Raw genomic sequence first — 25,501 nt, 5'->3', positions numbered from 1 at the left:
ACTGTTGCACCAACTGTGCGACACAACAAAATTAAAACCTTAATGGGGAGATTGATTCACGTACCTTTCCCCGGTAGAGACCACTTCAGCACCTAGTATTATTTGACAACGGGAGCTCTCCTCTTTATACCCTGATACTTCTGCAACTTCCTTTTGGGGTGACTAAATCTGGTTAGCTAAACAATGTCAATCCTGTAACAAATTTCAAACAACTGAATCTCTCAGTTGGACCAGTACCTCTGCCATTACTCCCCACTTAGTTGTTATTGGTATGGTTCCTGCTGCTCTTAAAGACACCACAGCGAATCCCTTGTTCTGGAAGCCAGGAGCAGATTCCTTGGTTTTAAAAAAGTTATTGCTGATATTGTTACTTTCTTTTGCTCTTAGCTGGTGGAAAGGTTTGTAGCAAAACGACTTTCTCAAGGACACTAGGGCAGGATTTCGGCCATCACACAATACAAAGACAGTGCCTCTACCGATTATGGATGAGCTGAAATGGGAGCAGGAGCCAATGCTTTGTTCTCATTAGATCTCTCTGCTGTCGTCCCACAGTTGAGTACTCCATCTTGGTGAACCATGTTGAGGCTTTGGGCATCGGGTGCTAGGCGCTAAAGAGGTTCATATCATTCTTTACAGGCTGAACATGTATCTCCAGATTGGGCAACTTTCCGTCCAACACATTGCATGCAATTTCAGAGTGACACGTGGGTCCTCAATCTCGCCCCATTTGTTCACCAGCTATGTAATCCCGCTTGCTGAAGCTTTACTTGAGAAAGGTGTTAGAGCATTTATGTGTTCTGACGACACCCAGATCTTGCTGTGTATAGACAGTTAACTCTCTTCTCGCCGCACATTCCACCAAACAATGCCTGTTCTATGGCAGAGGCTCGGTTGCAATAAACTAAAGTGAAATGTAGCGAAGACAGAAGTTCTGCGTGTTAATTGTCATAATGACTATTGGCTTGATGCCTACTAGCCTTCGGAGATGGGCACTCTTCCACTGTTTGCTCAAAACGTGTAGAGCTTGAAAGTAAAGATCAACAGTTCTTTCTCGGTCTGGCAAGTTCTGTCAGTTGTGTCATTGTGCATGTATCATATTAAACACCAGAAAGAGATTGCCTCTTATTTGACACTAGAAAGCAGGCACCTTGTAGCAGCTGCATAGATTGGGTCCAGTTTGGACTAGTAGAACATCCTCTACTTACAGTTTCCTACACTCCACAAGAGTGTTTATTTTGAGAGCCCAAAGGATGGCCAAGGCCTCCTTCTCAGTAGTGGAATGTCTACATTCAGCCTCCGGCAAAGCCCTAGATGCAAAGGCTTTCCGATCATGCCGCTGTTTCAGTTCCACTCCTGGGCCCTTGTCTCTGGCGTCCGTAACAACACAATGGGGCAAAACTATGCAGACTGTGAGCATTCACAAGACTCTCCTTAACATCTGCAAATTCTTCTCGCATTCCCTACTCCACACATAGTCTGCACCCTTCCACAGCAGGGCTCACATGGCACAAGTAAATTAGGTACAAACTGAGAATAGAAAGTTTCTCACCAAAAACGTGAGTGCTTCTTCTTTCTTTATGGGTCTAGGTATTTCCTGTGTGGCTTTAATTGATTCATCTTTGGGCAGACCCCATCAACAGAGATTACGTGACCTAGGTAGCTCAATTCCTGACCAGAAAATGTGTATTTTTATCTGGGTTTTTAACTCTATTATTTCTCAAGGCTCAATTTCATAGGGAATATCTATTATGGTAATGCTTACCACATTTTAATAAAAAAAAAATAAAGAATGACAAAAACGTAATAAGTCTGTTAAATTATAGGGTTAGGTTTGATAAGGTCATACTGATACATTTTGAAGCTTAACAGATCAGCTCTGGATAGCGAGTCCTCTCTGGCAGGGCAGAGCGGACCTGCATGAAATCTCACCATATCACGTAAGGGCAGCACTGAGCGGGGTTTAGTTGTGTAGGAGGGTAACTCCTGATGTCCTCAAGGACAGCCTGACCTTGAGCAGGGTAGATCCTCTCCAGCTCTTGAGACAATTTAGTTCTTTCGAGCCTTAGCTGTGGTGAGACAGGAAGGAGTATTTTGACATAATTGTCCTGTGATAATGTGTTGTCTTTTCTATTTTCTTCCCCCCTTCACAGACACCTAAGGACTTGAACATCAGAATTTCAGAATGGAGAAAAGGCAGGTTCCAAGACAAATAGGAGAAGTGCAGTGTTCACCTGAACCCTTAAGAGCCACACTCCCATCTTCTCCTATCCATACTGTGCCTTCTTCAAGATCCCAAACTGATGCTCAGAGGGACTGTGAGATGGAAGCCCCATCAGGGAACCCGCCTAACATGATCCTTTTATCTATGTTGGAGCAGTTGGAAGCCAAAGTGGATAACTTGCAGAATACCCTAGAAGACGTGCCGTCAAGAGTCGCTGGGCTAATGGAGCAAATCTGGAAAGCAAAGGGTCTAGATCACCTTGAAAATGGGGCATTGTTTTTGGAGAGGGTCAGTCCGGTGGTGGTTAGAGATTGTCCTCTCAGCAGGTCCCCTCCGATCAATCTTTCAGTCAGGGCCAAGGAGGTGAACCAATACCCTCAATCTACATCTTCACCTGGTCGTGAACCACAGCCGAATCAGTGTCTTGAACCTCTGTCTCCTCATGGTCATGAACCAAAGCAGAGCCAGTGCCCCCAAAATCTGACTCCGACTGGCCCTGGACCACGGCAGGACTGTACTGGCTCCAGGTGCCCTCCTCCAGATGCTCAAGTTATCCCAGGTCTTCCACCAGTGTTTTATGATGGCCATGAACCACAGCAAGACCACTGCATGCAACAAGAACCAGAGGAACACAGGAAGAAAGAACCATTGTATGCAGATAGTTGGGGCGCACAGCAGAACGTCTGCCTGCAGCCACTGTTTCACAAGGGACATGAGCTACAGCAAAACCAGTGCAGACATCCAGTGCTCCCTGGTGGAGAGGGACCAAGTGAACTCCTAAAGCAAGAGTTGTTGTGGTTTGATGGTGACGGTCAACGGCAAAACCTCTGCAGACAACCAGCATTTCAAGGAGACCAGAGTCTGCAGCTCAACACATGCCTGCAGCAGGTGCTCTCTGGTGCACATGAACCACATCAGAACTGCAAGACCGAACCAATGCACCTTGAGGCACTCAGTCCAGATCGCGGCTATAAGCGAGAACCACTGAGTCCTGAGGACTACGATCAGAACTACAAGCAAGAACCACTGCACCCTGAGAACCGAGATGAGAACTCTGACCTACAACCAACATGTGCTGATGCGCAGGGCCCATCTGGAGCCTCATCATTCCTGCCACAGAATGCTCCTGATACTGATGGAGCTATCACTAGAGACCCACTGGAGAGAGGAAATACAGACGCAGATGGATTGCTGCTCAACACCATCCCAGGTATTTGATTCGTACTGAATGACCATGCAGAATGGCGAGTAACTTGTACAGTTCTGAGGGAATGTAGCATAAAATATTTCCAAAGTGGATCTGCCCAGATTTTTAGTAAGACCTGCAGGGGGCCAAATCTGAGTTGTGTGGACTGGTATCTTTGGGGGCAGGGGCATTGAGTACACCAGAAGCAGTTATGTACCTGGTATCTCCTTTATTTTCGCAAAGGAGTTTCGCCTTCCCGTTCAGTGATAGGCTAAGAATTGGGACTCTGGAAAAATGACCTGAAATCTAGTCCGTGCATGAGACGCCCATTCCGGGCTCCGGACCTCTGAGGAATTATGTGGCAGAATCTGTGATTTCAATCGAAGCTCCGCGATACTCACCATCCCCTAAGTGTGAGATGAAAGTGAGGTGTTATTCACCGAGAGTAACAGTTCCCTTTTTTGTTACTAGTGCACACTAAAGCACTTTAGAGATGGGACTGGATCTATGTGATGTGTGAGTGCACAGAATAAGAAGATTTCTGGGTCAGTCAGGGTCTGCCGCTTAGGAGGAGAGGAAGGCAGTGTGAAGAGGAAAGGTGATCTGTAAGTCAGGTCTGTAGTGGTGGAATGGGTAGGGTAAGGTCCGCTGCACCCCAGAGCCTTCGGTAAGAAGCGGTCTTTTTTATGAAGTGTGTAGGTACTTGTACATAGAACTGTGGGGCCTGCAGGTCAGAGAGGGCCGGCTGTATTATAACATACTACAACATGTAGAACAACGTACAAGGTCAAGGGAGGTTCAAAATTAAGTGTTGTCTGTAGGGTTAGGTGCACAGTACAAGGTGTGGGGTGGCTGTCTGGTTAGAGGTGGCAGACCCGGGAGCAGAGGACGGCCCGGGACCAGGGTTCAATTCCCGACGCGGCAGGGTCTTGGACCAGGGTCAACGGACTCGATAATTCTCGCCTCGGTGCCTACTCTAACTAGGGATCACACTCGGCAACTCTGGGCATTAGCTTGCCTCATCTCCACAACGGCCCCCCACATATGCCGGGGATGCCTGGTTTCACCTTGGAGATACCCAGTAGGGACCATCTCACAGGGAAAGCCAGGACGGGTTCCCCAGCGGTCTACAGCGCAGAGATACTCCTTCGGGAGTCGATTCTAGCGCTTTAGAAACCCACAATCAATCAATCAATCAATCAAGGTGTTCTGAATATCAAGCTGGGTTAGTTGTATTACAGTATACATGATAGGGTGATACATTTTATTATGTTTATTTTATCTAATATGGGCCCCACTATAAGGCGTTAGCTATGTCTGCCATTATGTCTCCTATTACATTTCCCTCACTTTTCCTCCCTCCAAGTCAGCAATATCAGCGATAAAGGAAACTCTGCTGAAGGGTGGGTGAAGTAAATGGTGATTGATCTGAGATATATGGAATTACTGTGGAAATTTGGTTCTGAGATATGTGGAATTACTGTGGAAATTCGGCATCTGATTCCCCCAGTCATTCCAGAGTACTGTGATTGCATAAGTTTATTATTGCCTCTGTGATCATGTTTATGCGAACAATAGCTTTACAATATCACAGGCATCTTTTGAAGGTCCATTCATCTTTCTTCCTTCTTTAGACAGCTATTGTGTCTTAGCCCCTCTTTAGACACTTCATTGCATATTACGAAGTCCAAATCATGTAGGTTTCTTCCTCTCTGCACAAAATGGTGCAGTGCTGTGTGTTGCTATAAGCTGTAAGCATAGCCCTGACAGCATCTTCCACTTTGATACCGCCCATGAAAAAACCCTGATTGACCAATCTGTTCATACTCTCTGCCTGGCCATTATTCTGTGGGTGATGAAGACTAGCACATTTATGCTTGATACCAGTTCCATCCAAACGCTGCTTCTTCTCCCTCAAGACCAATTATACACCATTATCCGAAACCAATTTACCCTGAAAACCCTCTCTGACACGTACAAACCGTACTTGCAACCAATTTGACATGTAGTCTTCAAGCACAATGGCAAATTTCTGATGCACAGGAAGCATCTGAAACAGACCTAAAACAATCATTACATTCATGGTCCCGTACTGTCAGGAAAAACCACTTCTGTCATAAGCAGAACTGTGTATATCAGTGTTTTATCATTTTGCAAACAACTGGTAACTCTCTCTAATGAATTTTTCCACATCCCTGTCGATGGCAGGTGACCAGTATTGCATTGTCAGTCGGTTGTTTTTCGATATCACAGCTAAATGTCTCACCTCTGACAGTATGAAAATTGCTATTGGTCTGCAGTTTTCACAACAAATCGTTTTTCTTTTGGCCATTCATTCCTCATGAAATGAATCACTTTCAATAAAGTAGAATCTTCATCCAATGTCTTTCTCTCCCTTTGCCTCCACACACACACACAGACAGACAGTCTTTACCCGGCCAAAAAATACTTGCTGCATTATATTCCACATTCTCACAGTCATTCTCTTTGTTCTTATGTTCCACATCTTTCTGCCCTCAGGGCAGTCGGGGCAAGCAATCAGTATTTTTGTTTCTCTCTCCTTCAGTGTGTTCAACCTCAAAATTATGTTTCAAAAGTTTCAAACTTAACCTCACCAAGCTGGCAGTAGCCTGCTGGTTTTCGCATTAATACCATTCAAAAGAGGTTTATTATCTGTTCATATTCTGAACTTGGCCCCACATAAGGATGACTTGAACTTTTCAGTTGCCCACGTGCAGTCCAACATCCCACGCTCAATGGCCAAGTATTTACGTTCCCGTGGTTGCAGTGTGTGTGATGCCATTGCACATTCCTCATTTTCTTCGCCTTGAATCACTACAGCGCCAATGCCAATGCTACAAGTATCTTCAGTGATACAGCACTCATTGCTTGGTAGAAATAGACTCAGTAGTCCTGCATTTAGCAGTTTTCCCCTAATCTCTGCAAATGCACCTTCCTGTCCCCAAATCCCTCAAGCATTCCCTTTGAAAAGGTTGTGAAGTGGTTCAGCAATCACCGCAACATTTTCAGTACATTTTGAATAAAATTCATAAATTTCTGTGAGGAGGACCCCGAGAGTAGGGCCCTGAACCCCCGGTACCCATCCTGGAAACCAGAAATACCACGGAAAGCCGGGAGTTGCTCCCGACCTCCTCCTTGCAGGAAGGAGGAGGTGGCATTACGGAGAAGGACCAAGCAGGAAGGCCTACAAGAAAAGAAAAGGCGGAGACGGAAGACGCGGAGAGACCCAATGAGGAGGTGGCTTTACAGAGAAGGACCAATCAGGAAGGCCGACAAGAAAAGAAAAGGCGGAGACGGAAGACGCGGAGTGTGCATCGAGTTGTAGCAGCAGGATTCCAGAGGAGAGAGGAGGGAAGAAACGTTGAGAAAACGGGACGACGACGGCAATGATTACCCGGATGGAGGAGAGGAGTGGAGCAAGGATTGGTGGATCTCCACCTCCCCCAAGAGGTGCGAAAACGCCGCCGCAGCTCAGGAGAGCTGCAGCTAGGACGGTGAGTGAACCGGGTGAAGTGAGGGCATCAAGCTAGCAGGGGAGAGCAAATTGAGGTACAGGGAGGCAGACAAGGGGTGGTTGTACTGCACCAAAGTAAGCCACATATTTTCTTTTCTTTCATGAGGATATTTCCTTGGTGTCTGCCTTTATTTTTCTTTCACCGTTTACAGATGTCTTGGGCTAATACTCATCTCTGGTGATTCTCTTCCTATAACTCCTGAGTGACTCTGCTTGAATTACCTACACGGGGAGGAGGGCCACGTTAATTAGGCATTAACCCCCTCTTCATGCACAACGTGGTGTGGTGACGGACACAATCCCATGTCCTGACCTAAGACTTTTGCGAGAATCCGAGTCTCACCATCCTTTTTTGTTCTTTTCCTTTCAAGCCATCTGGGAGACGGACAGCAGAAGCTGATATCGGGAATTACCAGGAAACAGGAACACACACCAGAAGAGACCCTCCGACCACCCACCAGGACAGCAGCTCAAGAAGAACTCTTGATTTTCTCTACAAACTACAAATAAACTGGAACAATTGATAAACTCCTAAAGCCTCCTAGATTCTATTTCCGCCCATCCCTCCCACAATTTCCTTAAACTCAAGTTGTTGGCCACAGTGTTTTGGAACAGGTATTTCAGTGACTGTCAACAGGCCTGGCCATATTGAAATCTCTTTAGCTGAAACCACATGCCCAACATTTTCAACCAATCATACATGAATCTCTTTTTTTTTTAAATCTCAATCCTCTTTTCAGGAAGGCTCTCAAGATATTCTAAGTGTACGCAAATGCTTATCTAAATCAAAAATCAAAGCATTGTTTTGGAAACCAAAACTTCAGAGAGACCATTCACCTCCTCTGCCATCCTCCTGTAGCAGGGTTTCTGTTCTCCCACAGAACTGTCCACAGAGGATTGGAACCTCGGCGAATTAGGGTGAACCAAAACTCACCTCAGTACCCAACAAACCCCTTACCGAGCTAGCTACAGTGTCTCATTGGTAATAACAAACTCCCAATGTTTAGACAAACCAGAACATGAACTTACAGTACCTCAGGATACGTGGAACACATGAGCACTCTTTCGTTATACAATCATTTCAAACCAGAACATGGAGTAAAGAAGAACACATGAGCATTTGAAATGTTTATTTACTAATGCCGTCTTCTCAAGCGCAGTATCTTAGATAATACAAGTAAACATATTATCAGAAGCAAAGTTACCAGCATAGTTACTAGTCCATAAAAAGCGAATGGTGACAGCATGTTAACATGCTGTAAATGAATAAGGGTTAACAACACTTATTTCTCACCCTCCCTAACACACATATTATATTATTAGCTAAGAAGGTCTCTTTGGGTTGTATTAGGGCGGGCCCATACCTCAGTGTCCTAGAATGAAGGGATCACATCAGCATACACCAGCTCTCTCTGCATGCGAACAGCATCAAGTGTGTTTTTGTGCCTCAAGCAAAGCAATATAAAACCCGCCTCAAGCCCAAAGTTGGCAGAAGCTGCACTTATGTTATGTCTATGAAGGCGCGGAGATCAGACCTCATAACAATTCTGTATCGTGTTGTTCCTGAAGCTTCAGCACTCTCTGTACAGACATAGTTTATTAAGCAAAGCTGATATCAGAGTAATAACATATTATTCTCATGTAAACCACAACGAACTACTAGGTTGAAAGCTAAATCAACAATTAAGTGTCGTGTGCAGAAGCAGCAAAAGGAAAAATGGCGTTTAAACATTTAATGAGCCTATGCTAACTTAACACATTATAAAGATATACAGTAGCTATATGACACTCCTTTGGAACATGGCTGCTGCAGGGGCGAGACCAGATGGCATCGTGTAAAACTGATCTACTACATCAGGAGCCACAAATGTCCTCATATGTCTTGACTCCTTCCTCAATAGCTCTTGATGATACCCTGAGGCCATATCCAATTTTGAGAAGATTTTTGCTCCAGCAGGTGTTGTCATTTCATCTTTTATGGGTAAAGGATGATGTACGACAGTGCCCTTTTTGTATGGCTCCACCCCACCCACACACTTTTTCCCCAGTGCTGATGGTTTTGACTCAGAAAGTGCACCGAGACCTGCTAACCAGACCCCTGAGCCAGTGCTCACTCCCAAAAACTGTGACATGTGAATTGGTAATCCCAGTTGGCAAGGACTTTAACCCGCTTATAAGTCACTGGTATGTGGTACCTGTGGTACCCAGGGCAGGGCTATTAAAGGGATCATTAGGGCCTGAAGCTCTGTTTGTGCCACCCTGAGTGACCCAACTAATCCGATGTTAGCAGGTCTGCCATTACAGACTGCGGAAGCAGTGCAAACCTCTCAAACTCGACTTTGTTTTCCATGGCATCTTTCTTTCTCTGTCTCTGTTGGTCTTTTCTGCCGTCTGCCTCTATCATTTCCACTAATTTTGCATCTCTCTCTTTTCCATAACTTGTCTCTGCCTCTCTCTGTGCCCCAGAATCTGTCTTTTTCACTGCGCCAGTGTCTGCCTCTTTTCTGCTTTTCCACTCTCTCTCTTCCACTGATGGTGTAATATAATGTAATGTAAATTAGAATTTCTTAAGCGCAAGCTGTCACTCCGCAAGGAGTATCCTGGCGCTGAGGAGTGAACGATGAGTGCGGGTCCTATCGCACACCAGCTTATGTTACTACTAGATTAGTGCAAAGCAGCGGGCATCGGTAATGTTGTATATCCAAGTCTTCAATGCCTTCCTGAATTGAGATTCAGTTTCTGTAGTCTTAAGTTGGTTGGAAGGGCATTCCATGCTTTAGACCCCAGGATGGCGACAGTCTTCCCTCCTTTAGCAATCAATCTGAAGGAGGGAGGATTCAAAAGGTTGGCGGTGGATGACCTGAGATTCCTAGTAGTGAAATATGGTGAAAACCGCGCAGAAAGATACTTAGGGCCACGTTTAAGCATGGCTCTATCAGTGATTAGAAGAATTTTAAAAAGAATTATTTTATGAATCGGCAGCCAATGCAAAACTTCAAGCGCTGCTGATATGGACGCTCTGCGTGGAAGCCTCAGAACAAGGCGTGCTGCAGCATTCTGGATCACTTGTAATTTTTTTATCTTAGCTTTATTCGCTCCAGCAAGGAGGCTATTGCAGTAGTCCAAACATGAAAGGATCAGGGCCACTGCTATGGATTTCCTTGCAGGAAGCGGAATCAGACCAAAGAATTTCTTTATTAAGCTAAAACAGGTCCCTTCTGTAGCTAATGCATGCGGCAAAAAAGACAAAGCGGTATCAAATTGTACCCCTAGGTTTTTTTGCTTCTTTGACCGTGTCTGGTGAGCGTAGTTCCCTCTGCCCACCACACCTTTGGAGCGAAGGTTACATCTCTCCCAATGGGCAGAATTTCTGTTTTATCAGTATTACATTTCAGATGATTATCCCTCATCCACTGTATGATTTCTGAAAGACAGCGTTTGAACTTCACCTCGGCATCTGTATTGTTGTTATCAAGGGATACAATCATTTGAGTATTGTCTGCATAGGACGTTACTTTAATTCCAAAGGAACTTATGAGAGATATGAGAGGGGCCATATAAATATTGAACAACAAAGGGCTCAAATAAGAACCTTGCGAAACTCCTGTTGTTAAGGTTTTCTCTGTTGAGAGAAAGGTACCAAAGGTCAAAGCTTGTCTCCGATTAGAAAGGAATGATTTGATCCATTTTAGAACTGTGCCTGAGATGCCGCTGCGCTCGAGTCTCTTTAAAAGGATGTCATCGAACGCAGCTGACAAATCGAGTAGGATCAAAACTGCTTTCTTACCCTTGTCTGCTAAGTTTTCTAACGCTTCAGTAACATGCCTGGTGTCTGCCTCTTTCAATGCCCCGGTCTTTGCCTCTCTCTTTATCTTTCATTTATGGCCGTGGCGTAGCCTGCCAGAACCAAAAACAAACCACATAAATATTTCCTTGCAGTTAAACAGCACTCCCATGCAACAACTTCACGTCGCACAAACGAAAACACGCTGGGGTTAGTTCCAGCAAACGAGAAGAATATCCTCTTGTCAAAATCAAGGCCTATTTATAATTCTTGGTTTGTGGATTTAGCACTTCATTTTGAAAATAATTAGGAAAGTAGCAATTTAGTGAAAATGCAATAAAAGCAGGGGGTGCAAAGTCAGATTTGCTTGCCTGAAAAAGAATTATTTTTAATAGCCCAAACAGCTGTGTCAAAGCTTTTCCTGTTGAGTGAAGAGAAAATAAAATGTGAAGATCACATTTTTTTAAGTAGCTTTTTTTAGTCTATGCTGACCAGCATTAGTAAATCCTTTTGGTCCAAACCGCAAGGCCTATTGTCTGTGCCAGCGCTTGTTTTAATTGGGCTCTGGATCTGCGGATCTCCACTGATTCACGTGGGGAGTGCGCGCTCAGCGGCGTGGTGGATCCTCCTGTAGCAAAAGTACAAGTTTTTTTTGGACAATTAATTTCCCAAGAGGGGTCCCCCACAGACCTCTACATCTGCGCAACGTCAACAATCTCTCCCTCAAGACTGCGACCTTCCCAGAGAGCTGGAAACGCGCCGAGATCAACGCCCTACTCAAAAAACCCATGGCAGACCCTAGAGACCTCAAGAACTTCCAGCCCATCTCTCTGCTCTCGTTCGCCGGCCAAGGCCATCAAGAAGATCGTCAACAGACAGCTAACCCGATACCTCGAAGAAAACAGAATCCTGGACCCTTCCCAGTCCGGGTTCCGCAGCAACCACAGCACCGAAACCACCCTCCTCGCCGCCACTGATGACATCAGGACCATGCTGGGCAATGGTGAGATCGCAGCCCTCATCCTCCTCGACCTCTCCACCGCCTTCGACACCGTCTGCCACCGCACATTACACGCACGCCTCCACGCCGTAGGGATCCAAAACAAAGCCCTGGAATGGACAACCTCCTTTCTGTCCGGCAGAACCCAGAGCGTCCGCCTCCCCCCTTCCGCTCCAAAGCCTCTGAGATCATCTGCGGCGTACCCCAGGGATCCTCCCTCAGCCCGAAACTGTTCAACATTTACATGGTCCCGCTCGCACACGTAGCCCGACAGCACGACCTCATCATAATCTCCTATGCCGACGACACTCAGCTGATCGTCTCCCTCACCAAGGACACCATTATTGATTGATATAATATATGAGGTCATAAGCATTGCATGGCGGGGCTCAAGTTATAGTTTGGGTTATAGTTGGTAAATATTAGTGTTTGTTTTGGTTATTTAACATTAGTTTTTGTAGTATTTCAACACCTAATTATAATGTTACTTTGAACCTTAAGTCAAACGGGACTTGAGTTATTAGTGATACAAAAACACTCTTCCTGTGGATACTCTGACCCAACTATAACAACTGTCACTCCGCTGTGTGTGTGCAGACTCTTATATTTCCTCAACTCCCCACAAAAGAGGTCCAAGCCAGTACTCCTGGATGCCTAATTTTTGTTCAGCAAGTGTCGTAGTGATGTGTTGCCCCTTAACAACAAGCCTTTGTCTACCTCAAGTGAACTGCCCTAATCTCCATAGATCTGCATCTATTGGTCCGCGATATACAATCAATACTCATTGCCTGCTCCTTTTCACATCATCAATCACAATCATTTTTAGGATGCATTTTTTGTGCACCAATGCACCATACTAAAAACAGGTTCATTATAATCATCTTTGTTCATTCCTAGAGTGTTTAGAGCTTTACATTCATTTTCATGGTATTTGGTACCAGCTTTGGTTCTGTCGTTAGTGAACATAGAAATGGGACTTAAACTCGACCTGTCACAAACGTATAATTAAATTATTGTTTCTATAGCATCCAGCAATTTGTTGTTACTATGTAAATGCATGTGGGTTCATCGGTTTATGTCATTCTTTTGTGGTGGATCATAATGAGTCCAAGCAATAGAGCCTGGCCCTTAGCAGCTAAGCAAACTAGAGGGGAAGGGGTGAAATGAGAACTATGGCAGGCAAGTATCACAATGTATTATTCGATGCTCTATTCCATTCCAGAAGAGTATAACCCTATCTATGAATATATTGCTTGGGACTCGACAGTGAGGGTATAATTATACAATGCAAGTCGTTGCGGTAATACCAGAGCGAGAACCCCAGTGGGCATATGATTTCCTACAATCACATATTCGCCCACATTTACACAGTATTCATACTGGATCAGATCCTCTGATATATTCAGTTTCACAGACCCAGTGGGCTCTATTCCCGAAAGCAGGCATTGCTCAATTAATACGGAGTTTGTATAGTGCAGCTACTCACCCCTGAGGGTCTTAAGGCACTGAGCGGAGTGGGGGAGGGGGGCTACTGATCCCTCTGGGCGTGGAGGTTCGATTGAAAAGCCGGGTCCTGAAGTCCTTCCTGAATTGGATCAGCAACGGGGATTGCCTGAGGTGGAGGGTGTTCCATCTCTGAGCGGTGAGGTAGGAGACGGCTCTTCCTCCGGTTTTGGTCATGTGGACCTGTGAGATGGTGGCCAGGGCATGTTGGGTGGAGTGAAGTCGTCTGGCGGGAACGTGTAATGTTAGACTGTGGTTCAGGTATGCTGGTCCTATGTCGTGGAGCACTGTGTAGGCATGTGTGAGGAGCTTGAAGGCGATTCTCTTGATGATTAGAAGCCAGTGGAGTTGTCTGATGTGGTGTTTTATGTGGCTGCAGCAGGGGATGTCCAGGACCAGTCTGGCTGTGGGGTTTCGGACGTTCTGTAGTTTCATGAGCTGTTTCTGGGTGACGCCGACGTAGAGTGTGTTGCCGTAGTCAAGTCTGCTGGTGATGAGTGCATGGGTGACGGTCTTTCTAGGTTCTGTGGGGATCCATCTGAATGTCTATTGAAGCAGGATGAGGATACAGCGTTGATTTGGCGTTTCTTTATGAGCGAGGAATCGAGTATGATGCAGAGGTTGTGTGCATGGTCTGTGGGGGTGGGAGGGGTTCCTAGTGTGGCGGGCCATCAAGAGTCGTCCCAGGCTGAGGGGACGGGTCACAAGAGGAGTACTCCGGTCTTCTCTGAGTTGATCTTGAGGCAGCTGTCTTTCATCCAGGTGGCAACAACCTTCATTCCGCTATGAAAGTTGAATCAGGCGGCTGTAGGTTCGTTGGGGATGGAAATGATCAGCTGGATGTTGTCGGCTTAGGAGACGATGTGAAGTCTGTGGTTTTTGAAGATGGGGGGTACATGTAGACGTTGAAGAGGATGGGGCTCAGGTAGGAGCCCTGGGGCATTCTAAGGCTGATCTTTATAGGTTCTGAGAGGAACTGGATAGTTTGACACTCTGTGTTCGGCCAGTCAGGAAGGAGTGGATCCAGTCCAGTGCCTTGTCATTGATACTAGACTGTTCCCATTGGGCGCAGGGTCAAAACTAATTTGCATATGGCTGGGTCCAAACTGGAATGGCATGGCGAGCAAAAAAACAATGGATTTAGGCCCAGATCTCTGTACTGGAGTGAATGTATGATATTGTTCTGGAATCTGTCCATCAACTGTTGTTTTTGCATTTGTCACTCTGAGAGGGGTGGGTATGCCCAGACGTGGGTCCCATGCTCTCCAGGTCACTGGAGTCAAGCTATCCTGGATGATCAGGGGTGAAACCCCAAAACCAGTCCTAGGATGCTTGTTTCCAGTCCAGGGAGGACCTGGCCTGGCAGTTCCGGCTGGACTGTTCCCATTGGGCGCAGGGTCAAGGCTGATTTGCATATGGCTGGGTCCAAACTGGAATCGCATGGTGAACAAAAAAATTATGGATTTAGGCCAGACCACTGAACTGGGGTGAATGTATGACATTGTTCTGCATTCTGTCCATCAATTGTTCTTTCTGAATTTGTCTTGGATACCAGCGTCCTGGAATCTTGTGATTAGGTGCGGTGGGAGATGTTGTCGAAGGTGGCCGAGAGGTCCAGTAGGATGAGGGTGGGGGGTTCGCCCCAGTCGAGTAGGGCGCTGATGTCCTCCATGTCAAGGAGTCCGGGCTCGGTGCTATAATTGCCTTGGAAGACGGATTGGGAGTTGTTCAGGACATGGTTCGCTTCGATGAACTTGGAGGGTTGGGTGTTGATGGCCTTTTCGATGACCTTGGCAAGGGAGGGGTCGAAGCAGATAGGTCTGAGGTACTTGAGGTCTGTCGGTTCAGTAGGCGGCTTCTTCAGCAGGGGGTTGATCGTGGGGTGTTTTCAGGCGGCAGGGAAGGGGGCAGTTTTGATGGGGTAGTTGATGGTGCTTCGGCTGCTCAATGGAAGATGTGATAATGGCAAGGATCCTGTGGGGCTCTGGAGTGGATGCTCTTCATGGTCTTGAGTGTGTCATCTGTGGTGAGTAGAGTCCAGTTGAGCATGATATGTTGAGGTAAAGCCTTGTTGTGTGCGGTGGTGGCAGGCATTGTAGCAGGGTCTTGGGTGTCAAAACTGTCGTAGTTCTGCCTTGTGGTGAAGAATGTGCTTAGTTTGTTGCAGAGGTCTTAGGGAGGGTGAGACGTCTGTGGTCTCACTGTTGGGCCTAGCGAACTCCTTGACGATGGCAAAGACTTCTGTGCTGTTGTATGCATAGGCGCTGATTCTGTCCTTGATGGCCGTTTTCTTTGTGGTTTTAAGTAATAGGTGGTGTGCGTTGACAGTGGTTTTGAAGGTTGTGTGGGTTTCTGGGATTTTGTTATTCCTCTATCTCTTGTCGAGTTGCCTGCTGATACGTCTGGACTTGTGGAGGGCTGAAGTGAACCAGATGGCTTTCTTGAAGTTTTGCCTGCCTGGTGTCTTCTTGAGGGCTGCTCGTGTGTCGGCTCAGTTGGAGATCTATAGGTGAGGGTTGTGTGCTGCAGTGTTGGAGTCTGCTGGTGGTACGGTCATGCTGAGAAAGTTGACGAGAAGTTCTTTGGTGGCCTTGTTCCAGCTACAACAGATGGGGCAGAGGGGGGGGTAAGGGTGGTAGTGAACGTTGGGAATGGTGAAGTGTACACAGTGCAGGTTGGTCCAGAGGAGTACGTGGTGTGGCTGTAGGTGATGTTCCCGCTGACGGAGAAGACGAGGTCTAGCGTGTGTCTGACTGTATGGGTTGATGCGGTGACTAGCTGCTTGAGTCCGATGTTGGTGAGGTTTTCCAGTAGGGATTCAGTGTTTTGGTCACTAGGGTTGTCCAAGTGGAAGTTGAGGTCTCCGAGTGGGATGTAATCGGTGGATGCTAGAGCCTGGGGTGCGATTGGGTCTACAATGGCGTCATTTAAGGGTGGGGGCCGGGGGTCCTGTAAATTAGGGAGCCACGGAGGGTGGTGTTGGGGTTGCTCTGGATCTGGAAGGGGAGGTGTTCCATGGTAGTCGTTGAGTCATTCGAGTAAGGGGTCAGTTGGTGGGTGTTCTTGCGGATGATGGCTTTGCCTTCTCCTGGACGGTCAACGCTGTATTTGCGGGTGATTTTGTAGCCGCAGGGTCTCGCGGTGGCATCACTGATTTTAAGTCCAACTTTATGTGTCTTCAGTGGGCATTATCAATATAGTATGATTGTGAGGTATAGCCCCCTTACCCTAAGTAGTGCACTGAGAAATGTAAAGAAATTCTATATTTTTAATCTTGCAAGGAAATGATGGCTTTTTTAACATGTGTTCCAGAGAGTGTCAGTAGTGGGAAAGTGTGCAGATTCGACATCAGTAAGCATCCTATGTGCCCGTGTAATTCCTGATCTTTATTCAGGCCCTTGACTTCCTCGGTACCCAGCTCTGTATTAGATCTTAAATCCATTCTTTTCAATTTCTTCTCTTGATCACCTCCTCTGATATAAGGCCAAAGAAACCGAGCGCGTCTACAATGATATCATGGCATTTTACAAAATCTCCAGACGCTGGTGAATTTAAGTCAGCGTGTTTGATGCTTCTCATGTGCTCCATCGCTTGCTAATGGGGAAAATCAAGTTGGCCGCATATTGTTTTCTGTGTGTGCATTCTTTCACATAAATATACACAGAAATCTGTGCTACAGGTTATGAATTGATTGCTTTTCCTTCCTGTTATGTAGAATAACCTCTTTTATTTTGACACCAGATTTGCAAGTCATACATTTCCCTCATTTTCTGAAACCTTTTAGGTTAGATGGCCCCTTTCTCTCATTGGACTATCTATATAGCTATGGGCTTGTTTGTCCTTTAAGGATAGGGCTTTACGATACGTGATGGAGGGATGTGAGGTAATATCGTGTCCAATCACCTGATCAGCTTTTAATATTTTCCAATGTTTAGAATTTGTCTTGCTGCTGTGTACCTTGTATTGTATGTAGTGATGAACCTTACGGTAATATCAGGTCTCTCCTTTGGTGTCTCTGATTTAAAAGTAGTTTATTCATGTTCTGGGTTCTCGCTTGGCTGCTGGCCGCTTACTTTTTTCTTCCTTCTCGTACACTTCTTGGCTATCACATTTCTACGGGTCCGTAGCATTTCACCATAGGGGATACTTTTTATCAGTTTCTGTGGATGCACGCTATTTACAACTCCCTGCTTTTTCCTTTCTATGTAGGCTTTTGACCATATGTGCTTCTCTAGCTCAGTATGGATAGCCAGGTCATTTATAGATTTATTTCTTATCTAATGAGTGAATTTTTGGTTGAGATCCGTTTTTGTCTGTCTCTGGATTAATCTTTTAGACATTTTCCTACTTCCATCCCACAGCAGGGAAAGGTCATCTATATCCCGATCCAAATCAGCGCATGTTATGTCATGTTTTCATTTTGTGATGTCCAGACCACCTGTTATGTGCCCGGGCTAGGGCCATGTAGCGATGTAGCTCATTTCATATATTGTCCTATTTTTTAGAGTAACATTTCTGCTGTGACCTTTTGCACATATTTGCATGCACGACAATGTTGAATTACTTTCTCTGAGACTACTTTGTTTACACATCTAGCTTCGCTCAACATTATCACGATGCCTCGAACACTAAGTACAAGGCCTCTTGACGCACTATGTACAAATGTCGTATCTTCATCCACAGGGTGACAGGGCTATCTACATATCTAGAATATAGACTTATCTATACGTACATCACAAAGATGGTATCTATTATAATTTGTGACCATCCCAATAGATTAGTAGAGGAGGCACTACAGCTGACACCCAGGGTCCGTGCAGGCTGAGACTTCACTATGCAGCGGTTTGGCATCTCCGTGAGGGGGAGTTCAGTTTGTAACCAATACAGGGCCTGCATTCTTTCCTGTCTGGTAATGGGGTGGGATCTTCCTTTAGTGGGGATTCTTGGCTTCACACACACTCTAGGTACACGCAGAGTAGGGAGTGCATAGTACGAGTCCGCCTGATTACTGCCTTGTTTATATGCCTGCATATATACACTGTTTTAGCACCATGGTAGAACTATATCTACTATTTACGTGCTTATAATCACTTTCAGCTGCTTCGGTCTACTGATTATCGCAGCACATGTATTCTATACAAGAATAACGTTGGTTCAATAAATATATTGTAAACGTCCCACTGTGTATTCTCTGTATATTTTTCTGAGAGCAAGTAAGCTTGAGTGACTGAGCTAAAGGTTCTGTTCTGTTTCCAAGATCCCTGAAGGGTCAGGTTTGTCACGTTCAGAGGTTGCCAGAAACCATTTGCTTCCTGGTAAGGTTAGGGAGTCTTATGGTGGCACTGTGAGCTAGCTGGTCTCTAGGCCAACTCATCCTGCGGAGGTGCCCCGAGCCAGTCTAGGCACCTCATCCAAAATGTATGTTGTCCAACAAAAGCGCATGTCCTACGGATTAGTGGGTACTACACAACACACCTGTTCCTTCCATCAGACCACAAATACATTTGCAGAGCTGGGAGAGTAGGTGCCCATTGCTGTCCCTGAGATTGTCTGTAATATCTATCTTTAAATGTGAAAATATTGTTATTTAGGCAAAAGTCATGTTCCTAAGCATCCATGTATAGTCATATGGAGATATTGGTCTATTGCAAAAAGCGTGTTCATAGGCTCTTAGACCTTGCGTGTGTTGTATGCATAATTAGCAAGATCACATCCTAGGTAATTGTCAAATATGATTGTCTCCTGTGTATATCTTTTGTAGAAAATTCTCTCTATCTATACAATGTGATGGGAGGCTCTCCACAAGAATCAGCAATAAATGATTTTAGTTTATTGCTGTGTTTTCCAGTAAACTATTGTTGGAGGGCACTATACGCCCCCCTTGTTCTTGCATACATTTGTTAGAAGGTAAAAGCATGGTACAGTAGAGGGTAGTGTTTTACACAAATGAAAATGTTGCCATTCCCATTTCACAACAATCCGTATTTAATAATTATTGAAAAGCCTTTTGTTCATAATTGCAAACAATCATTAAAACCACATTCTTGCCCCTTATTGGATGACATTGGTACTTATGTTGTCATTACATAATGTGTTAATGCCCTCCCTTTGTCCATTACTCAAGTTGGATCTGATTCTTCCCTTCTTGCCTTGACTGGTGAACAATTTATTTGAACAAGTCTTTGGCGACCGAGTCACTAAAGACAACCAGATTATCATGAGGCAAGGAGGAGTTGTATGTAGCTTGCTTTTTGAAGTGAGTTAGGCTTCCCTGATCTATCTGTGCCCCCTTTCCGAGCAACGCTTCCCGCTCTTTCGTTGCACATATATTTCCATTATCCAGACCAGCCAATGTCATGAAGTATCAGCGTCTCTTGAAAACAAGTCATGTTTTCTGTATTGGGCTCCCCTATTCTCATGTTCATTGGCTTGGGTCTGATTTTATGTTGATATCTTTGAAACGGAAATATGTCAATTCTACATGAACTGTAATCTAAGTCCCTACTGGGGCAGAAATATTACCCAAGGTTATGGATATTTAGCTCATCCATTGTCAGTTAATGTTGTGATGAGTTAATAATCATATCCCGCCTTGCTCTATCACCTTTCTCTTCCTATGGGGTGAGTTATCTTTTTGTCTTCCATTTGCTCTTTCCTGTCTTTCTCTTCCTCTGTTTGTGCCTCTTGCTTTTGTTTGTCCTTTATTATAATATTCTATTGTCCGTCCTTGTCTCAGTAAACTGTACTCAGCGAAAAAAGTGGCAAGTAGGTTTTTTTCTAGGTAGTTGCTAACAGAGCCGTCTGAGTCACCTTCTGAGCTTGATTCCTCTGTCAGAAGTTCATGTCGTCTTTGTGTCAATGGAATTCTGACTGCTCTCCTTACTTATTCGTATCATCTTACAAAGTTTAAGACTCTTCCAGTACAGTAGTCTTGCTTTTCCCTTTTGAATTTCCTCTTTTGTAGCTTTTACCTCTTTCTTATCACTTGTTTGTCATTCTCGTTGTCCTTAAGTTCAGCTCTTAGTTTCAAGTGTAACAAATGTGAGGTTGGAGAACTCCATCGGACTGCAGACTTAGAACTGTAACAAAGAAAAAAAACAAGTTAGCAGGCCTTTTCCATCTATAAATTCATTAATGGAACAACATCCCTGTATCCATCAGGACCGCCCGACATTGCTCCCGTTTAGGAAAGAGTTGAGGACTCACTTCTTTAAAAATAATTTATGCTCATCTTTGGCCCTAGCTTTAGGCTAGGTTTGTAGTATAGAAATAACATATTCATACATACATAAAGACGCTGGCCTAGCCTACACTAATGCTTGAATACTTTTGAAAAAACTCTTGTGAAAATGTTCATGAGAGAGTTGAGAATGGTTATCTCACCTGACACAGTTAGCAAACTACACGCCCATAAGTAGATGAACAGTTCCTGCAAGTTTACAAAGTTAAATATGCATCCAGTGTTAAACATACACTGACGCTCTACATTATCAGAATTGAAAATGTATGAAAAATAAAACCGTTTTTTGCACCGGCACAATTTGGCATATGGTTTTCTACTCGTGCGGAGACTAGGGGTGGGCGGAATTTGCGTAGTCGTGTTACGCAAAGCTCAGCGTAAAAAATTTCCGTGAGTACGCAGAATTCTGCAAACACGCGGAATTGCTTCTTCCGCCCGTTCACAATGCTTTTTTCCTGTTCGTGAACGCTGTTTGCGTGCTCTGGGGGAAATATCTTGCAAACACACATTTTGAAAGTATGAACAAGCAAAAAATTCTACAAAGGCGCAGATCGCTGAGGTTTTGGCAATTCCACTTTCTCCGCAGAACGTGAAATTACCCAAATTCCACAAATTCTAAAAGTGGAACTGAATTTACCGCCCAGGCCTAGCGGAGACACCACATAGAAATACCACAGGCTGAGTCCACGTGTGATAAAGATGCAACGATGGCTTTTCTACCCAACATACCTCTAGTAGATATTTGTAAGGCAGAAACATGTGGTTCTGTGCATCCTTTCATAAAATATTCGGTCGTTGAGGTATGTGGGTCCGATGTTGTTGAGGGATTTGTAGGCGAGGGTGAGGAGTTTGAAGGGGATCCTCTTCTCGACGGGGGGCCAGTGGAGGACTCGTAGGTGTTGTGTCATATGTTTGTGGCGTGGTGTCCCTAGAATGAGCCTGGCTGCGGCGTTCTGGACCTTACCGATTCTTTTAAGTTATTGTACAACCTGTGATGTGCCACAGCTTGCTGCAAATGGAAAATGTTACTCTTTTGCAAATACTATCAACTTGTCATGTTGCAGGCTCACATGCATCACCCACTTGCTGTATGGTTGGAAAGTATATAGGTTGCTCAGATTAAGCAGTTTATTTTTTTATTTTACATACATAAGCAGTTGTACTCCGATGGAGAAAACAACACAATGATTTTAATTGGAGTCTGCGCGCTGATGCATTATGCCTTTCTGGTATGGGATTATGAGTCGTTCTCCAGATCAAAACTCAATATTAAATTAATTATTTTTAGTAGTCAGAACCCAACCCATGAGAGCTCACCACATGTGAACTGTAGAACTACAAGCAGCAAATGATTGTTCACAGGTAGTAACATTTTCCTTTCTTCCTAGATATTACTGTCCACCTTTCTCATATTATAACTGTGCATTTCTTTCAAGAAATATTTCCCATGTATAATTCTCAGTGTTCATTTCATTCTGCAGCACAGCAGTCGCAGACAGAAATTATGAATGGGAAAGAGAAACTTAAAGCTTCTGGAGGAAGGAAGAATTTTGCTTATAAAATGAATGAAGGAAAACACCAAGGAATGCAGAGGAGGGAGAATTTTAACAATAAAACACTACTTGCAAGGCAGAAAAGAATAGGCACTGGCCTAAGAGCTTATGCCTGTGCTGAGTGTAAGAAGACATTTACTGGAAAGACGCATCTTTTACTGCACGAACAAACACACTCAGATCAGTATCCCTACACTGAGCATGAAATGAGGTATGCTGATAAGGCAACACATGAAAAAACTCACAAAGGAGAACGGCCCTTTCACTGCAATGTCTGTGAGAAAAGTTTTACTCAGAAGGGACATCTTCTACAACATCAAAGAATACACACAGGAGAGAGACCTTATAACTGCACTGTGTGTGAGAAGAGGTTTTCTCGGAAGGCGACCCTTGTACGGCATCAAAGCATACACACGGACCAGAGGCTTTATCACTGCACTGTGTGTTCCAAGGGCTTTACTCTTAAGGCAAGCCTTGTACGCCATCAAAGAGCATACAGTCGACGGCCATGATGCTGCACTGGGTATGGAAACTGCTGTAAACAAAAGGTGGTGCTCAGCAGCATCAAGTAGCACATACAAGATGGAAGCCTTCTCGAAGCACTGCCAAAAAACCTTCATTTAAAAAAAGAAATGTGATCTTTAACATCATCTAAGAATCTACAGCTAAAGTTAGACCTCCTATGACATCTAACGATCCGTCCGGGCTGAGATCCTCCCTTTCCTCTGAATGTCAGAAGAGCTTTGAGTTCAAGGACTAACTGTAATGTTTGCAGCGTCTCCAAACAGAATGTAGCTTCTTCAACGTCACTAACGTCCCTTCACCAAGCAACAAACTTTACAGAAGCTGCTTCACTGCGAATTAAACCTGTCAGACTCTCATGAAATGTGTGCATTGTTGAGGACATGTTACCAAGTGTGGATCATAAACTATCCTGATAGACATAACTTATAGGATTCAACAAAAAAATATTGAAAGACCTGAGCACATGGGAAAAAGAAACTAGGAGAAGAAATAGGAATCAAAAACCACTTGAGGACAAAAAATATAAACTCCTTCCAACACTAAAGCAGGAACATCCTCTCCCTATCAGTATCTTCAGACCGGCTGTGTAAATATTCTGTACAACCCATCCAGGTTGAGAGATCAAAAGAGGATTCATGGCTGTCCAGAATCTAACAACTTGCAAAGGTGGCACCAACCATATCATTCTGCAGTTTCAACTGCTGAGACTGTGACACGTTTCACAATGTTTTGAGATGGTTTATTCTGGTGAGAATATTCTTTTTTTTTTGATAATCAATTTTATTATCATTTTGAATAGAAAAAAAAAGACAGCATACATCTTACACAGTAAAGCCAATTCCATCTCCAACAGACAGTAAAAAAAAACACTGTGTGGGTAGGAGTATTTATGCAAGCCACCCAAGATGCAAAGCAGCACCCCGTTACATGGGACAGCCAAAGCTGGCAACTTAAAACAGTAGGTTCAGCCATTTGGTACCTCGTGGGACAACCATGTTCCTTCTGGACCATGCACTAATCCACTTCCTGGTGTCACTTTCGCATGGTAGGGGGGGTTGGGCTGGGCCCAGGCCGCTGCAATATCTCATTTAGACACAGCAACCACAGTTCCCAGAGAATGTTTGTCCGCTCTAGAGCCATCCAAACCTTCAAATACACCCAGGAGAAGACGTAAGGGATCGTGTGGAACCTGGCGACCCAAGGTCTGTGTGAGCTCAGATTCCTCCTCGGACCAAAAGGGGTAAAGGCCTGGGCAAAGCCAGACCATATGGTAGAAGTCGGCTGGAGTTTGGTCGATATTTTGGTGAGAATTAAATACCCAAAAACTAACGTTCACATATATTACAAAACAAAGCAGATTGTCTGGTGAAGGAGTATTTCATTGCATGCTGTGATGTGTTTTGTGAGGTCAGTTGTGTCCTTTTCTAGTGTGAGGGGTGAGATTAACAGCTAGACAAAGGACACTGCTGCCGTGAGCTGTTTGCCAAGAATGTCTTATTTTACGCCATAAAACTTTGCTAATAAACCAATCTGCCTGCCTGTTCCATGTGGTGATGAGACAGGAGATACTTCAAACTCATCAGGGCGTTCAGAGTGTCTGTTTTCTATCTTGGTGATTAGTTTGTCCCGGAAGAGGGTGGGGAGGAACTTACGCCCCCCTGCAGCCCTCCCACCACCAGCCCCTCAGATTTGAGGCATTCCAGGGTGTAGTTCGCGCCGTCACTGTGTTTATTAGAGTTGTGCAAGCGTTACAAGTACAATTTGCACTGTTGATGTTTCAGAAGACAATTTTTGAAGTTTAATAGTGTAATTGCTTTGGGAACACCTTTGTCTCTTGGACCTTCGCTGAGCGTATTGATTGGCTTAAAATAGTCCGATTACTCTGGACACTGTGCCATCTGTGAGCACACAAGGTGTGCCTCCAAACTATTATATGGAAGCAACAGCACTAGTGTATGAAGTCTTGAATCATCCTGGTGAATGTTGTGTCTCCCCCACAAGATCCACCCATAGTCATCAGTGACCATGAAGCAAGGGACAGACAGATGCCTGGTGCGAGGCTGCTCTGGGGTCACTGAGATACCAGCGCCCATGTCGCCACCCCTATCCCCGACAATGTTTAACATCTACATCTCTCCTTGGGCCAGACGTATCAGGAGGCATGGATTTGCCCTAGTCTCATATGCTGATGATTCTCAGCTTGTTATCTCTATTTTCAATCAGCCTGAGGCCACAGCTGCCAGGTTTCATGCTTGTCTCACTGAGATCATGACCTGGATGAACCATAGCTTCCTGAAAAAGAACACTGACAAAACGGAGTTGATCGAGTTTGGCCCTGGCCGGTGCCTTTGGAATGACTCCTAGTGGCCGGTTGAGGCCGGGGAATGCCCGTGTCCTGTCCCCAAGGTCAGGAACATCCTAGTAATCTTCAATGACCAGTTGAATTTTTCTGCCCACGTAAACAGTCTCACTTCCTCCTGCTTCTTTTTACTAAAAACCTTGAGAAAAATCTTCCCTTTTCTCTCACAAGAATTGCAAAAGACGGTAGTGGTGGCGCTCTTTCCTGTCTAAGCTGGACTATTGCAATGCCCTTTTTTTGGGCATTGATAAGACCCAGCTGAGAAAACTGCAGTCAATACAGAACACTGCAGCAAGATTACTTCTAAACATTCCTAAAGGACAATCAACCTCGGCAGGAATTAAGTCACTGCACTGGCTTCCCATCCAGCAGCGGGTGGAATTTAAGGCCTTATGCCTGGTGCACAAAGCACTTTATGGTGGAGGTGCTGAGGATCTCCCAAAAAATTTCCTACCTTATACCCCCCCAAGTGCCCTTAGATCTGCTCATTTGGGCCTTATCCAGATTGCTAAGATCAGATGGGCAAGATGGGATGGCAGGACTGTATCAAGTTGTGCAGCAAAGTTATGGAACAAAATGCCTATGGCCATGAAAT

General features: G+C 44.9%; 1 protein-coding gene across 1 annotated transcript; it reads left to right on the top strand.

Moving 5' to 3' along the window:
* The first annotated feature begins 3,130 nt into the window (after positions 1-3,130).
* LOC144767506 (uncharacterized) lies at positions 3,131-24,542 on the top strand. Its single transcript, XM_078650926.1, has 2 exons — positions 3,131-3,431; positions 21,951-24,542. The coding sequence occupies exons 1-2, from the start codon at positions 3,158-3,160 to the stop codon at positions 22,532-22,534; spliced, it is 858 nt and encodes a 285-aa protein (XP_078507052.1). The 5' UTR covers positions 3,131-3,157; the 3' UTR covers positions 22,535-24,542.
* The last annotated feature ends 959 nt before the right edge of the window (positions 24,543-25,501 follow it).

This window comes from Lissotriton helveticus, chromosome 1_1 (assembly GCF_964261635.1).
Source record: "Lissotriton helveticus chromosome 1_1, aLisHel1.1, whole genome shotgun sequence".
Lineage (NCBI taxonomy): Eukaryota > Metazoa > Chordata > Amphibia > Caudata > Salamandridae > Lissotriton > Lissotriton helveticus.
The sequence above is the reverse complement of the archived record's forward strand: the minus strand, read 5'-3'. Positions and strand labels throughout refer to the sequence as shown.